At 57.8% G+C, this 11,744-nt stretch overlaps 2 protein-coding genes across 6 annotated transcripts in view; both read left to right on the forward strand.

The window, feature by feature from the left end:
• Positions 1–3,380, forward strand: part of GRIN2D (glutamate ionotropic receptor NMDA type subunit 2D) — a 56,447-nt gene extending 53,067 nt beyond the window's left edge. For 4 of the 5 annotated variants that reach the window (XM_063657248.1, XM_063657249.1, XM_054466352.2 and 1 more), the window contains one exon: positions 73–3,103. In XM_063657248.1, coding sequence (XP_063513318.1) covers positions 73–1,410 — 1,338 coding nt within the window. In that variant the 3' untranslated portion in view covers positions 1,411–3,103. Of the gene's footprint in view, positions 1–72 lie in introns of all 5 variants that reach the window. The other variant, XR_010124817.1, reaches the window with a different exon arrangement.
• On the forward strand, positions 3,295–11,457 carry GRWD1 (glutamate rich WD repeat containing 1). Its single transcript, XM_054466357.2, has 7 exons — positions 3,295–3,658; positions 3,851–3,968; positions 4,147–4,309; positions 7,882–8,095; positions 8,235–8,377; positions 8,603–8,800; positions 10,267–11,457. Exons 1-7 carry the CDS (start codon positions 3,472–3,474, stop codon positions 10,582–10,584), a joined length of 1,341 nt encoding a protein of 446 aa, XP_054322332.2. The 5' UTR covers positions 3,295–3,471; the 3' UTR covers positions 10,585–11,457.
• Positions 11,458–11,744: the final 287 nt, after the last annotated feature.

Genomic DNA, 11,744 nt, shown 5'->3' on the forward strand with positions numbered 1-11,744 from the left:
AGGGACTGAGGGGAGGCAGGCAGGCGTCCTGGGCACCTCGCGCTGACCCCCGTCCTGTCCCCGGACCCGCAGGGCATGTACAGCTGCTGCAGCGCCGAGGCCGCCCCACCGCCCGCCAAGCCCCCGCCGCCGCCACAGCCCCTGCCCAGCCCCGCGTACCCCGCGCCGCGGCCGGCGCCCGGGCCCGCACCTTTCGTGCCCCGCGAGCGCGCCTCAGTGGACCGCTGGCGCCGGACCAAGGGCGCGGGGCCGCCGGGAGGCGCGGGCCTGGCCGACGGCTTCCACCGCTACTACGGCCCCATCGAGCCGCAGGGCCTAGGCCTCGGCCTGGGCGAGGCGCGCGCGGCACCGCGGGGCGCAGCCGGGCGCCCGCTGTCCCCGCCGGCTGCTCAGCCGCCGCAGAAGCCGCCGCCCTCCTATTTCGCCATCGTACGCGACAAGGAGCCAGCCGAGCCCCCCGCCGGCGCCTTCCCTGGCTTCCCGTCGCCGCCCGCGCCCCCCGCCGCCGCGGCCACCGCCGTCGGGCCGCCGCTCTGCCGCCTGGCCTTCGAGGACGAGAGTCCGCCGGCGCCCGCGCGGTGGCCGCGCTCGGACCCCGAGAGCCAACCCCTGCTGGGGCCAGGCGCGGGCGGCCCGGGGGGCGCGGGGGGCGCGGGCGGAGGAGCCCCGGCCGCTCCGCCCCCGTGCCGCGCCGCGCCGCCCCCCTGCCCTTACCTCGATCTCGAGCCGTCGCCGTCGGACTCGGAGGACTCGGAGAGCCTGGGCGGCGCGTCGCTGGGCGGCCTGGAGCCCTGGTGGTTTGCCGACTTCCCCTACCCGTACGCCGAGCGCCTCGGGCCGCCGCCCGGCCGCTACTGGTCGGTCGACAAGCTCGGGGGCTGGCGCGCCGGGAGCTGGGACTACCTGCCCCCGCGCAGCGGTCCGGCCGCCTGGCATTGTCGCCACTGCGCCAGCCTGGAGCTGCTGCCGCCGCCGCGCCATCTCAGCTGCTCGCACGATGGCCTGGACGGCGGCTGGTGGGCGCCGCCGCCTCCACCCTGGGCCGCCGGGCCCCTGCCCCGCCGCCGGGCCCGCTGCGGGTGCCCGCGGTCGCACCCGCACCGTCCGCGGGCCTCGCACCGCACGCCCGCCGCCGCCGCGCCCCACCACCACAGGCACCGGCGCGCAGCTGGGGGCTGGGACCTCCCACCGCCCGCGCCCACCTCGCGCTCGCTCGAGGACCTCAGCTCGTGCCCTCGCGCCGCCCCTGCGCGCAGGCTTACCGGGCCCTCCCGCCACGCTCGCAGGTGTCCGCACGCCGCGCACTGGGGGCCGCCGCTGCCCACAGCTTCCCACCGGAGACACCGGGGCGGGGACCTGGGCACCCGCAGGGGCTCGGCGCACTTCTCCAGCCTCGAGTCCGAGGTATGACGCGGCCCCGGGGGCCCCACCGCCCCCTTGGTCAGCGCAGGCCACGGCCCGAGGGGGCGCCCGCAGTGGACAGGACCCGCGTAGGTTGGGAAGGAAAGCAGTGGAACTGGCCGGACCCCGCCTGGAGCAGCGTCCTGCGCCCCCTGGTTCTGGAGGAACTGCAAGCCGGAGAGGATTTGGTCCCTCAACTATCACCCAGCCTGACAGCGAGGGGGCGGGGGCCTTGGAGCCCACCGGACTTTTTTTTAAACCCGATAAGGGCTTTTTAACGTCACCAGATGGGGCGGGAGGTAGGGGGTTCACGCCACTCCCGCGTCCCACCTCCACGCCCGGGGCCGTGGCCCCCACATCACTGTGCAGCTCCCCGGCCCCAGCCACGCCTCCGGGGAAGACCGTTTTTAACCTTTCATCCATTGGGACTCAAAACTGTGAGACGCGTTCGCCAAACTGTGACCCCAGACCTTGGCCCCGCCACACAGAAACCCCTGACCCAGACTGTGACATCCGACTCCTAAAATGGTCATCCGACTCCAGACTGTGACCCCTGACCCCAAACTGTGACCCGAACCCCAGACTGTGCCCCGACCAGACTGTGACCCTTGACATCAAACCGTGACACCCCCTCCTCCTCTTCCACCCTCGGTCGCTTTTCCCTACTCTGACCTAGGACACGTCCCCAACGGAAGCCCCGCCTTCCCTTGCACCGCGATGAACCCAACCTCCCTGAAGCCAAAACTTCCCACCCTGCCGCACCTCCGGACCACCCCACTTGCCACCAAGCACAGCCTCTCCAAATCCAACCCTTATTTGCGACCCTTCAGTGATGACCCAGCAGACCTCCAAAAAGCCTCCTCTTCCCAGATCTCCAGCCGGGTCTGGGGCTGGGTTGCGGAGGGGAGGGTCTGGGAGTCCACACTTCACCAACTTCCCTTCCCACTCTCTTATTCCACATTGCAGTGTTTGGAATAAACCATGTTTTTATGCCTCCTCAGTCCAAGCCTAAGCTCCGTATCTGTTAGCCCCCCTCAAATTCTCTGGAGGAAACAGAAACACAGAAGTCCCACAGGGGAAGAGGAGAGAGAATTAGAGAACGGAGACTCTGAAAGGAGGTGCGTGGGGAGACAAAGACCAAGAAAGAGGAGGTGGGAAGAGACCCTGAAAAGAAAGTCGAGAGGGTACTGGGGCAGATAGAGACCCCAAGAGAGTGGTGAGATAGATCCCGGAGACAAAACATATTAAGATCAAAGGTATGGTTTTATTTCCTATGGCTATAGGTACCAAGGCTTGCTAGATTCTCAATATCCTGTTCATGAAAGCTAGGAGAGTGTCTGACATATCCCAGCCAATCCGCATTATCTTGAATGCTGTTAATCTCACCAATGAGAATCTATTTCTAACATTTCATTATGTCAATTAGCCAAACCGCTGGTGCTGATGGGCGATAAAGAGAGACGAAGCACTTGTAATAGCTGCCTCCAGAGGGTGGACTTTCTGATTAAGCGCTCGCTGACCAGAGCTGCCATGTGAATTTCTAGTTAGGCAATTGACTGCCCCTAGACGGTAGATTGAACCGCCTAACTTACAGATAATATCCATCCTGTCTACAAGAAGGCATTTTTGAAACAAATTAAAGCCATCACAACAGAGAGAGGAAAAGAAACCGGCCTTATGGGTCCTCAGGGAGCAGAAACTCAAGTCTCCTTGCCAGTGAAAGAGCAAAATTGCATATATGAATAATTAATTAAGTGGAAAGAACGCTCTCGGAATCAAAGTGGAAAACGGGGAAAGCAAGCCTCCCGTAGAACTACAACTCCCAGAAGGCCTTGCCACTACCGCGAGGAACAGCGGCCAAAGTCACGCGAAGATGCAGTTTCTCCGTATTCGCAGGCTTCTTTCGCTGGCGCCATTACCTGAGTTCTCCTTCCGCGTTTCCGCACCCTCTCCGATTAGCGGTCCCCGGAGTTTCCAAGGTAACCGCGCAGTAGGGCGGATCTCATTAGGCAGAAAGCGAAACCCGGAAGTGACGCTCTTACCGGGCGTCAGCAGTGAGCGGGTTCGAAGATGGCGGCGCGCAAGGGTCGGCGGCGCACGTGTGAAGCCGGGGAACCCATGGAGGCCGAGTCCGGCAACACAAGTTCCCAGGGCCCGGCCCAGGTCTACCTACCCGGCCGGGGGCCGCCGCTACGCGAAGGGGAGGAGCTGGTCATGGACGAGGAGGCCTATGTGCTCTACCACCGAGCGCAGACTGGTAGGGCTGAGTCCGGACTCCAGGGTCCTGAGGTGGCTGATCCCGAGCCTTTAACCTGAGAGGTGCTCGGGAAGAGAAGGCTGGGGTCTAAGAGAAGTGATTTCATACCGGAGGCGGTTGATCCATGAGGGAGGTGGGGACTGAGCTCTTACTGTCCCGTCTTAACTCGTAAACCCCTTCTTCCATCCCCAGGCGCCCCCTGTCTCAGCTTTGACATAGTCCGGGATCACCTGGGAGACAATCGGACAGAGCTTCCTCTTACACTTTACTTGTGTGCTGGGACCCAGGCTGAGAGCGCCCAGAGCAACAGGTAAGACCCGAGGCTTTTCCAGGACCAGGAGGCTCAGTTTCCAGCCCCTTCCTCAGGACCCAGGAGTTAGGGCTTCCAGTTTCTGCCTCTCGCAGACCCAGGAATATGGGTTTCCAGCCTCTCTCCTTCCCAAGAATCCTGGAATCTAGTGCCTAACTCACCCCACAATTTATCCCAGACTGATGATGCTTCGGATGCACAATCTGCATGGGACGAAGCCCCCACCCTCAGAGGGCAGTGATGAAGAAGAGGAGGAGGAAGATGAAGAGGATGAAGAAGAGCGGAAGCCTCAGCTGGAGCTGGCCATGGTGCCCCACTATGGTGGCATCAACCGAGTTCGGGTAAGTATGGTCCCAGGAGCCTGCTCTGCATTCTCTGAAACACCCGACCCATCCCCTGTGTCCATAACTCCCAACACCTCCTCATGTCTTTCTTTCTTTTTTTTTTTTTTTTTTTTTTTGAGACGTAGTCTCGCTCTGTCACTCAGGCTGGAGTGCAGTGGCGCAGTCTCGGCTCACTGCAACCTCTGCCTCCCGGGTTCAAGCAATTCTCCTGCCTCAGCCTCCCGAGTAGCTGGGATTACAGGCACACACCACCACACCCAGCTGGTCTTGAACTCCTGATCTGTCCGCCTCGGCCTCCCAAAGTGCTGGGATCACAGGCGTGAGCCACCGTGCCTGGCCCTTTTTTTTTTTTTTTGAGATGGAGTCTCACTCTGTTGCCCAGGCTGGAGTGCAGTGGTGCGATCTTGGCTCACTGCAACCTCGCCTTTCCAGGTTCAAGCGATTCTCCTGCCTTGGCTTCCCAAGTAGCTGGGACTATAGGCGCCTGCCACCAGGCCCTTCTAATTTTTTGTTTTTTGGTTTTTTTTTGAGACGAAGTTTTGCTCTGTCGCCTAGACTGGAGGGCAATGGTGTGATCTCAGCTCACTGCAACTTCCGCCTCCCAGGTTCAAGCGATTCTCCTGCCTTAACCAAGTAGCTGAGATTACAGGCGCGCGCTACCACGCCCGGCTAATTTTTGTATTCTTAGTAGAGACGGGGTTTCACAATGTTGATCAGGCTGGTTGTGAACTCCTGACCTCGTGATCCGCCTGCCTCGGCTTCCCAAAGTGCTGAGATTACAGGCATGAGCCACTGCGTCTGGCCAATTTTTTGTATTTTTAGTAGAGACGAGGTTTCGCCTTGTTGGCTAGGCTGGTCTCAAACTCCTGACCTCGAGTGATCTGCACGCCTCGGGCACCCAAAGCCATGGGCTTACAAGCGTGAGCCACCACACCCGGCCTCCTTCAGTTTTTAGAAAAGTACTTGTCACATAGTTTTATCCAATTTAGCTATTATGATCACTGTCATTACATGCTAGGTACTGTTTTAGATTAAGAGGATGTGTTTTATGTTCTTCACTTTTCTCTTTGGTAACATAGTGAGTTACAGAACTTATCTGATGGGGCTGGCATGAGGTCAAATGCAATAACATATAGTGCCTAGAATAGCACCTGGTTGTAATATGAGGTATGTATTTTCTGTTACTATTCAGGAACTGTTTTTGGTTGTGGCTGTTTGTTTTGTTTTTGAGTCATGGTTTCACTCCCATTGCCCAGGCTGGAGTGCAATGGCGTGATCTCGGCTCACTGCAACCTCCGCCTCCCAGGTTCAAGTGATTCTCCTGCCTCAGCCTCCTGAGTAGCTGGGACCACAAGTGCACACCACCATGCCCAGCTGATTTTTGTATTTTTAGTAGAGATGGAGTCTCATTATGTTGGCCAGGCTGGTCTCGAACTCCTGAGCTCAAGTGATCCGCCCACCTTGGCCCCCAAAATGCTGGGATTATAGGCACGAGGCACTGTGCCCAGCCTGTTTATTTGTTTTTTGCTTCAAAGCTAAAACATCTGATCAGGTAGACTTGTAAGTAGAATGATATGGTATATGAAGAGCACTTAGAACAGTACTTGGCTGATAGGTGGGGCTGTCTGTTTCCATGAAATTATTTTTACTATGTTTCAGTACTGTTCTAGATGCAGAGGATTTAGCAGCAAGCAAAAGGTCTCTGGCTCCATGAACTTACACACTAGTGGGGGAAGGGAACGAGATGAAACTAAGTAAATGTGTACCATGTCCAAAGGTGTTAACTATCCTGGAAAAAATTCAAATGAAGCAGGGGAAGAGGGTTAGGGTGCTCCAGGAGTGGGGTGCTATTTTTAAACAGTGTGGTTAGGAAAGTATTCAGTCATAAAATGCCATTTGCATAGATACTCACAGGTAGTGGGGCAGTGAACCCTGTAAAAGAATTTGCAGGCAAGGAAAACACAAGTTCACAGGCTCTGGGGTGAGCTTGGCATGTTTGAAGAGTTTCAAGAGAAGCGGGGGAGTCCAGTCTGTCTGGAGCAGAATGAACAAAAGGGAGAGTGACACAATTTGGGGGGCGGGCACAGAGAAGACATTGTTCAGAGCCTTGTCGGCCACTGTAAGGACTCCGGCTTTTAATTGGGAGACATTGGAGGGTTTCGGGCAGAGGAAAGACAGGGTCTGACTTGTTTTAAAGTGATCCCTTTGGCTGCTGTTTTAAATATCAATTGCAGAGAGGTAAGGGTAGGAGGAAAGAATCCTGTGGGGAGACTTATAGTATTCAGGGGAAAGATGACATCAGTAGTAGTGTAACAGCAATAGACATCATGAGAAGGGGGTTGGAAGGAAGCTTTTTTTTTAGACGAGACAGAGTCTCGCTTTTGTCGCCCAGGCCGGAGTGCAATGGCGCGATCTCGGCTCACTGCAACCTCTGACTCCTGGGTTCAAGCGATTCTCCTGCCTCAGCCTCCTAAGTAGCTGGGATTACAGCCACCCACCAGCATGCCTGGCTAATTTTTGCATTTTTAGTAGAGGCGGGGTTTCATCATGTTGGCCAGGGTGGTCTCGCTCCTGACCTCAGGCAATCTGCCCTCCTCGGCCTCCCAAAGTGCTGGGATTACAGGCATGAGCCACTGCGCCTGGCCCTGGAAGTGAGCATTTTTACTGTAGCCAGCATAGGTGCTGGGCATGAGGACCAAGAATGAGTCCTGTAATTTTGGGACCTGAGGTGGAGAGGGAGCAGTTGCAGGTGGCAATTAGGAGCTTGGCTTTGGTTGTATCAAGTTTGAATGGTCAGGCTGGCACAGTGGCTGACGCCTGTAATCCCAGCACTTTGGGAAGCTGATGCAGAAGGATCACTTGAGACCAGGAGTTCCAGACCAGCCTGGGCAGTAAAGTGAGACCCTGTCTCTACAAAAAAAATTTTAAAAGCCAGATGTGATGGTGTTCACCCATAGTCCCAACTACTTGGGAGGCTGAGGTGGGAGGATCACTTGAGCCCAGGAGGTTGAGGCTGCAGTGAGCCGTGATGGCATCACTGCACTCCATCCTGGGCAACAGAGCGGGACCCTGTCTCAAAAACAAATAAGTTTGAATGGTCAATGCAGTAAGAGTCTGGAGCCCAGGGGAGAGGTCAGGGCTAGGGGTATTGGAAACCTTGTGGCCGGACTGGGTCTCCTAGTGAACAAACACAGAGGCAAGGAGATCTGAGGACTGAGTCTTGTGGCCTTCCAGCATTTAGAGGGTTACCGAGACCAGGAGCCTGAACACCCTCCCAAGGGCTGGTGGGAATTGCAGCCTCAACTCCCAGGCATCTTGGGGCTCTATCCTCCCACCTCAGCTCCCCCACCCACTCCCACCCCGCTGTGGAGAGCTGTCGCAGTAACCGTGCTGGTTTCTGCAGGTTATGATTTTCTTCCCACAGAGGTTTCAAGGAGCTGTAGTCCCAGGCCTGGGAGATCTGAGGAAGCGCACTTCTGGTTATCTGGGATATGGGGAGTGTGGGGTCAGTGCCCTGATCCTCCTCTCCCCTCGCTTCACATCACCCTTCCCCCACCGCTCTTCTGCAGGTGTCATGGCTGGGTGAAGAGCCCGTGGCTGGGGTGTGGTCAGAGAAGGGCCAGGTGGAGGTGTTTGCGCTGCGGCGGCTTCTGCAGGTGGTGGAGGACCCTCAGGCCCTGGCAGCCTTCCTCCGGGATGAGCAGGCCCAAATGAAGCCCATCTTCTCCTTCGCTGGACACATGGGCGAGGGCTTTGCCCTTGACTGGTCCCCCCGGGTGCCCGGTGAGTCCCTGGGGTGTTCAGGAGTCCCAGGAGGTGGGGGCAGCAGGGTCTGCAACAAGGCGCCGGGCGCTTAGACTCCAAGGAGGGGAGCGAGCTGCGGCCAGGTGGGGCGAGGTCATTTCCTGACTCCCTTCCCCAGGTCGCCTGCTGACCGGTGACTGTCAAAAGAACATCCACCTCTGGACACCTACGGACGGCGGCTCCTGGCACGTGGACCAGCGGCCATTCGTGGGCCACACACGCTCTGTGGAGGACCTGCAGTGGTCACCGACTGAGAACACGGTGAGGGAGGGTGGGGTTCTGGTCGTATAGTTCTGATGGATTCTAGGCCAGGGACCTAGAATCCTAGGTCTGAGGGAAAAGAGGGCTGGGAGCCTGACAGAGGTTTAGTTTCCAGGCCAAGTCCTAGTAAGGGGGACAGTGAAAGAGAGAGTAGCCCACTGCTGGCGCTTGGGCTTCACCGTGGGCTAGTGGGCATCAGGACCACTCAGACTCCGCCTCCCCCAGGTGTTTGCTTCCTGCTCAGCTGACGCCTCCATCCGCATCTGGGACATCCGGGCAGCCCCCAGCAAGGCCTGCATGCTCACCACAGCCACCGCCCATGATGGGGACATCAATGTCATCAGCTGGAGCCGCCGGGAGCCCTTCCTGCTCAGTGGCGGGGATGATGGGGCCCTCAAGATCTGGGACCTTCGGCAGTTCAAGGTTATTTTCCCAGCCAGACACCTGGGGGCTAGAGAAGCGTGCTTCCAGCAGCCCCTGGGATTTGTAGGATTTTTCCTCCTTGAATGGTTTTATACAACCAGAGCTGGAGAGCCCTTAGAACTAGACTCCCGCCTCTTCAGGGTACAGAGGAGGAAACTGAGGCTCAGCAAGAGGAAGGGTGGTGGGTCTCCACTCTTGGGGTCACTCACTCCACCAGGGGAACAGCTGACAAGAGATGGAAGGGGCTGGGGCAGCAGAGACTAGACCTCTGATCTGCCTGTGGGCAGAAGTACAGCTGTCTGTACAGCTGTCTGTATGGCCAGTGCTGAGAGCTTCAGAGAGTTGTAGATTTATAGATGCAACTGAGAATCGGGGCCCAGCCTGCTCGTTGTAGAAGACTGAGGCACAGAAAGGACAGGAGCCGCTGTGACATGACAGCCAAGCTAGGGGTTGACATTGTGGAGCTGGGAGGGTCCCTGCGCAGGAGAAGTTGCAGCGTCTGGCATCCCTCTGGACAAAGCTGCAGCTTTGTGTGGCTCCGCCTTCCTGGGCTGCCATGATGTCCTTTTTCTCCTCCAGTTTGATCGTTTCTATAGCATCAGCCCTGGGGAGGAGGCTGGAGATGGATTCCAGCCTCCCAGGCCCACCAGGTCACACAGGGCCCAGCTTGTTGACCATTGGAACTTCAGAGCAGCTTCTCCTAATGAGAGAGACGCCAGTTGAGCGGGGCCTTTGCTGTAGTGAAAGTGCTGTCATTCTTAGTCTTTCTTTGGGTCGGCTTCCGGGGATTGTGCTTCTGCCTCCTTTGAGGCCTTTGTAGAATCTGCTGGGAGAACTCTGGGAGAGCCATGCCCTCCTTTTTTTTTTTTTTTTTGCGATGGAGTTTTGCTCTTATTGCCCAGGCTGGAGTGCAGTGGCGCAATCTCGGCTCACTGCAACCTCCCGCTCCTGGGTTCAAGTGATTCTCCTGCCTCAGTCTCCTGAGTAACTGGGATTACAGGCATGTGACACCACACCCGGATAATTTTGTATTTTTAGTAGAGATGGGGTTTCACCATGTTGGTCAGGCTGGTCTCCAACTCCTGACCTCGGGTGATCCACCTCCCTTGGCTTCCCAAGGTGCTGGGATTACAGGTATGAGCCACCACGCCCAGCCCATGCCCTCCTTTTATAAGGAAGAAAACAGGCAGGCAGAGGGAAGAGCAGGGGCGGGGGTTTTGCTACCTGAGCTGGGAGGGGCTTCTTTGCAGGTGAATTACAATTCCCAGCAACCCCTGGGCTGGTCAGCCTTCTTAGCAGCCAGAATTACCCTGTGTCCCTTTCCTGGACTCTGAGCTTGTGAGGGCTTAAGGGGTGGGGCCCTGGCTGAACCCTGAGGCTGGAGAGGGGTTGGGGCTTCTGCCTGGGTCCCCCCCAGAGTCAGGCTGAGGCATTCAGAGCCCATTACTCCCATCCTCTCCCTCTAGTCTGGCTCCCCAGTGGCCACCTTCAAGCAGCATGTGGCCCCCGTGACCTCCGTCGAGTGGCACCCCCAGGACAGTGGGGTCTTTGCAGCCTCGGGTGCAGACCACCAGATCACACAGTGGGACCTGGCAGTGGAGCGGGACCCTGAGGCGGGTGACGTGGAGGCCGACCCCGGACTCGCCGACCTTCCGCAGCAGCTGCTGTTCGTGCACCAGGGTGAGACCGAGCTGAAGGAGCTACACTGGCACCCGCAGTGCCCAGGGCTCCTGGTCAGCACGGCACTGTCAGGCTTCACCGTCTTCCGCACCATCAGCGTCTGAGGCGTCCCACTGGCTCTGATCTTGCTTCCTGCTTGGCAACTGAAGTCGAATTGGGCTCCCCTGGAAGGGGTTCATTCAGGTCTGTTGACTGAGACTGGCCGGCCTGTGGGCTGCCGTGATGGATTCTGTTTGACGTATTGTTCTCTAGAAGGCCTGGGTCTGATCCAGTGACCCCTCTCACCAAAGAACTCGGTTTAACCAGGGCTCTGTAAGACCACTCCCACCCAGATACTGGTGTGGCCTGTGTGTTGGTGGATTCCTTCCTGTCAGCTGTGACCCATTTGACCTGTGTCCCCAGAACTCAGTTTTTTGTTTGTTTGTTTGAGATGGAGTCTTGGTCTGTCACCCGGGCTGGAGTGCAGTGGCACGATCTTGGTTTACTGCAACCTCCGCCTCCCGGGTTCAAGTGATTGTCTTGGCTCAGTCTCCCAGGTAGCTGGGATTACAGGCATGTGCCACCACACCCCGTTAATTTTTGTGTTTTTAGTAGAGACGGGGTTTCACCATGTTGGCCAGGCTGGTCTCAAATTCTTGATCTCAAGTGATCTGTCCGCCCCGGCCTCCCAGAGTGCTGGGTTGGGATTACAGGCGTGAGCCACCGCGTCCGGCTCAGGACCCGGTTTTGGCTGCTGGTTCCCAGCAGGGAACTCGGGGGATATACAATGGCTACATCAAATTTGAGGTGTGGGTTCCTCCAACAAAATTTGCTTCTGCCCGTTGTCTTCCTGCCAGCTGGCTTTGGCCAGGATTTCTCCCTGTGGGGGCTACATGTGACCCCTCCCCTCCTGCCTGACTTAGAGGCTGGTGCTGTGTCGGGAGGAAGGTCTGGGCTCCTGAGCAGCAGTAAAGGACCAGGAAGAGGCCTGAGGTGTATTTGAGACTCTGGTCCTTTGGCCACAGCCCTGTGAGGAAACGGGGTGGAGGGGAGTTTGGGGGTGGGGAGGGATTTGGCAGCAGCTGCCCCCAGGCTGCTAGGCTGGGGGAGGCAACTGGGAGTCCAGTGCAACCCAACCTTCCGCCCACTGGGTGCCGCCGCGTTCTGCCTTCTCTAAGTGTCCTTCCATCTGGAACTCACTCTGGCTCAGTGAAAGGGGCCTCATCCCTGACCCCCACCAGCTGATGAAGGCTTCATCTCAGGGAACTCTGGAGCCCCTATTTCT

The sequence above is a fragment of the Pongo pygmaeus genome, chromosome 20 (genome assembly GCF_028885625.2).
Source record: "Pongo pygmaeus isolate AG05252 chromosome 20, NHGRI_mPonPyg2-v2.0_pri, whole genome shotgun sequence".
Lineage (NCBI taxonomy): Eukaryota > Metazoa > Chordata > Mammalia > Primates > Hominidae > Pongo > Pongo pygmaeus.

Excerpts from the sequence above, each read along its gene's own strand:
- GRWD1 (XM_054466357.2), top strand. The coding sequence starts at position 3,472 with ATGGCGGCGCGCAAGGGTCGGCGGCGCACGTGTGAAGCCGGGGAACCC. Across the intron at positions 4,310-7,881 it reads GTGGCATCAACCGAGTTCGG|GTGTCATGGCTGGGTGAAGA; the intron begins GTAAGTATGGTC and ends GCTCTTCTGCAG. Across the intron at positions 8,801-10,266 it reads GGGACCTTCGGCAGTTCAAG|TCTGGCTCCCCAGTGGCCAC; the intron begins GTTATTTTCCCA and ends CTCTCCCTCTAG.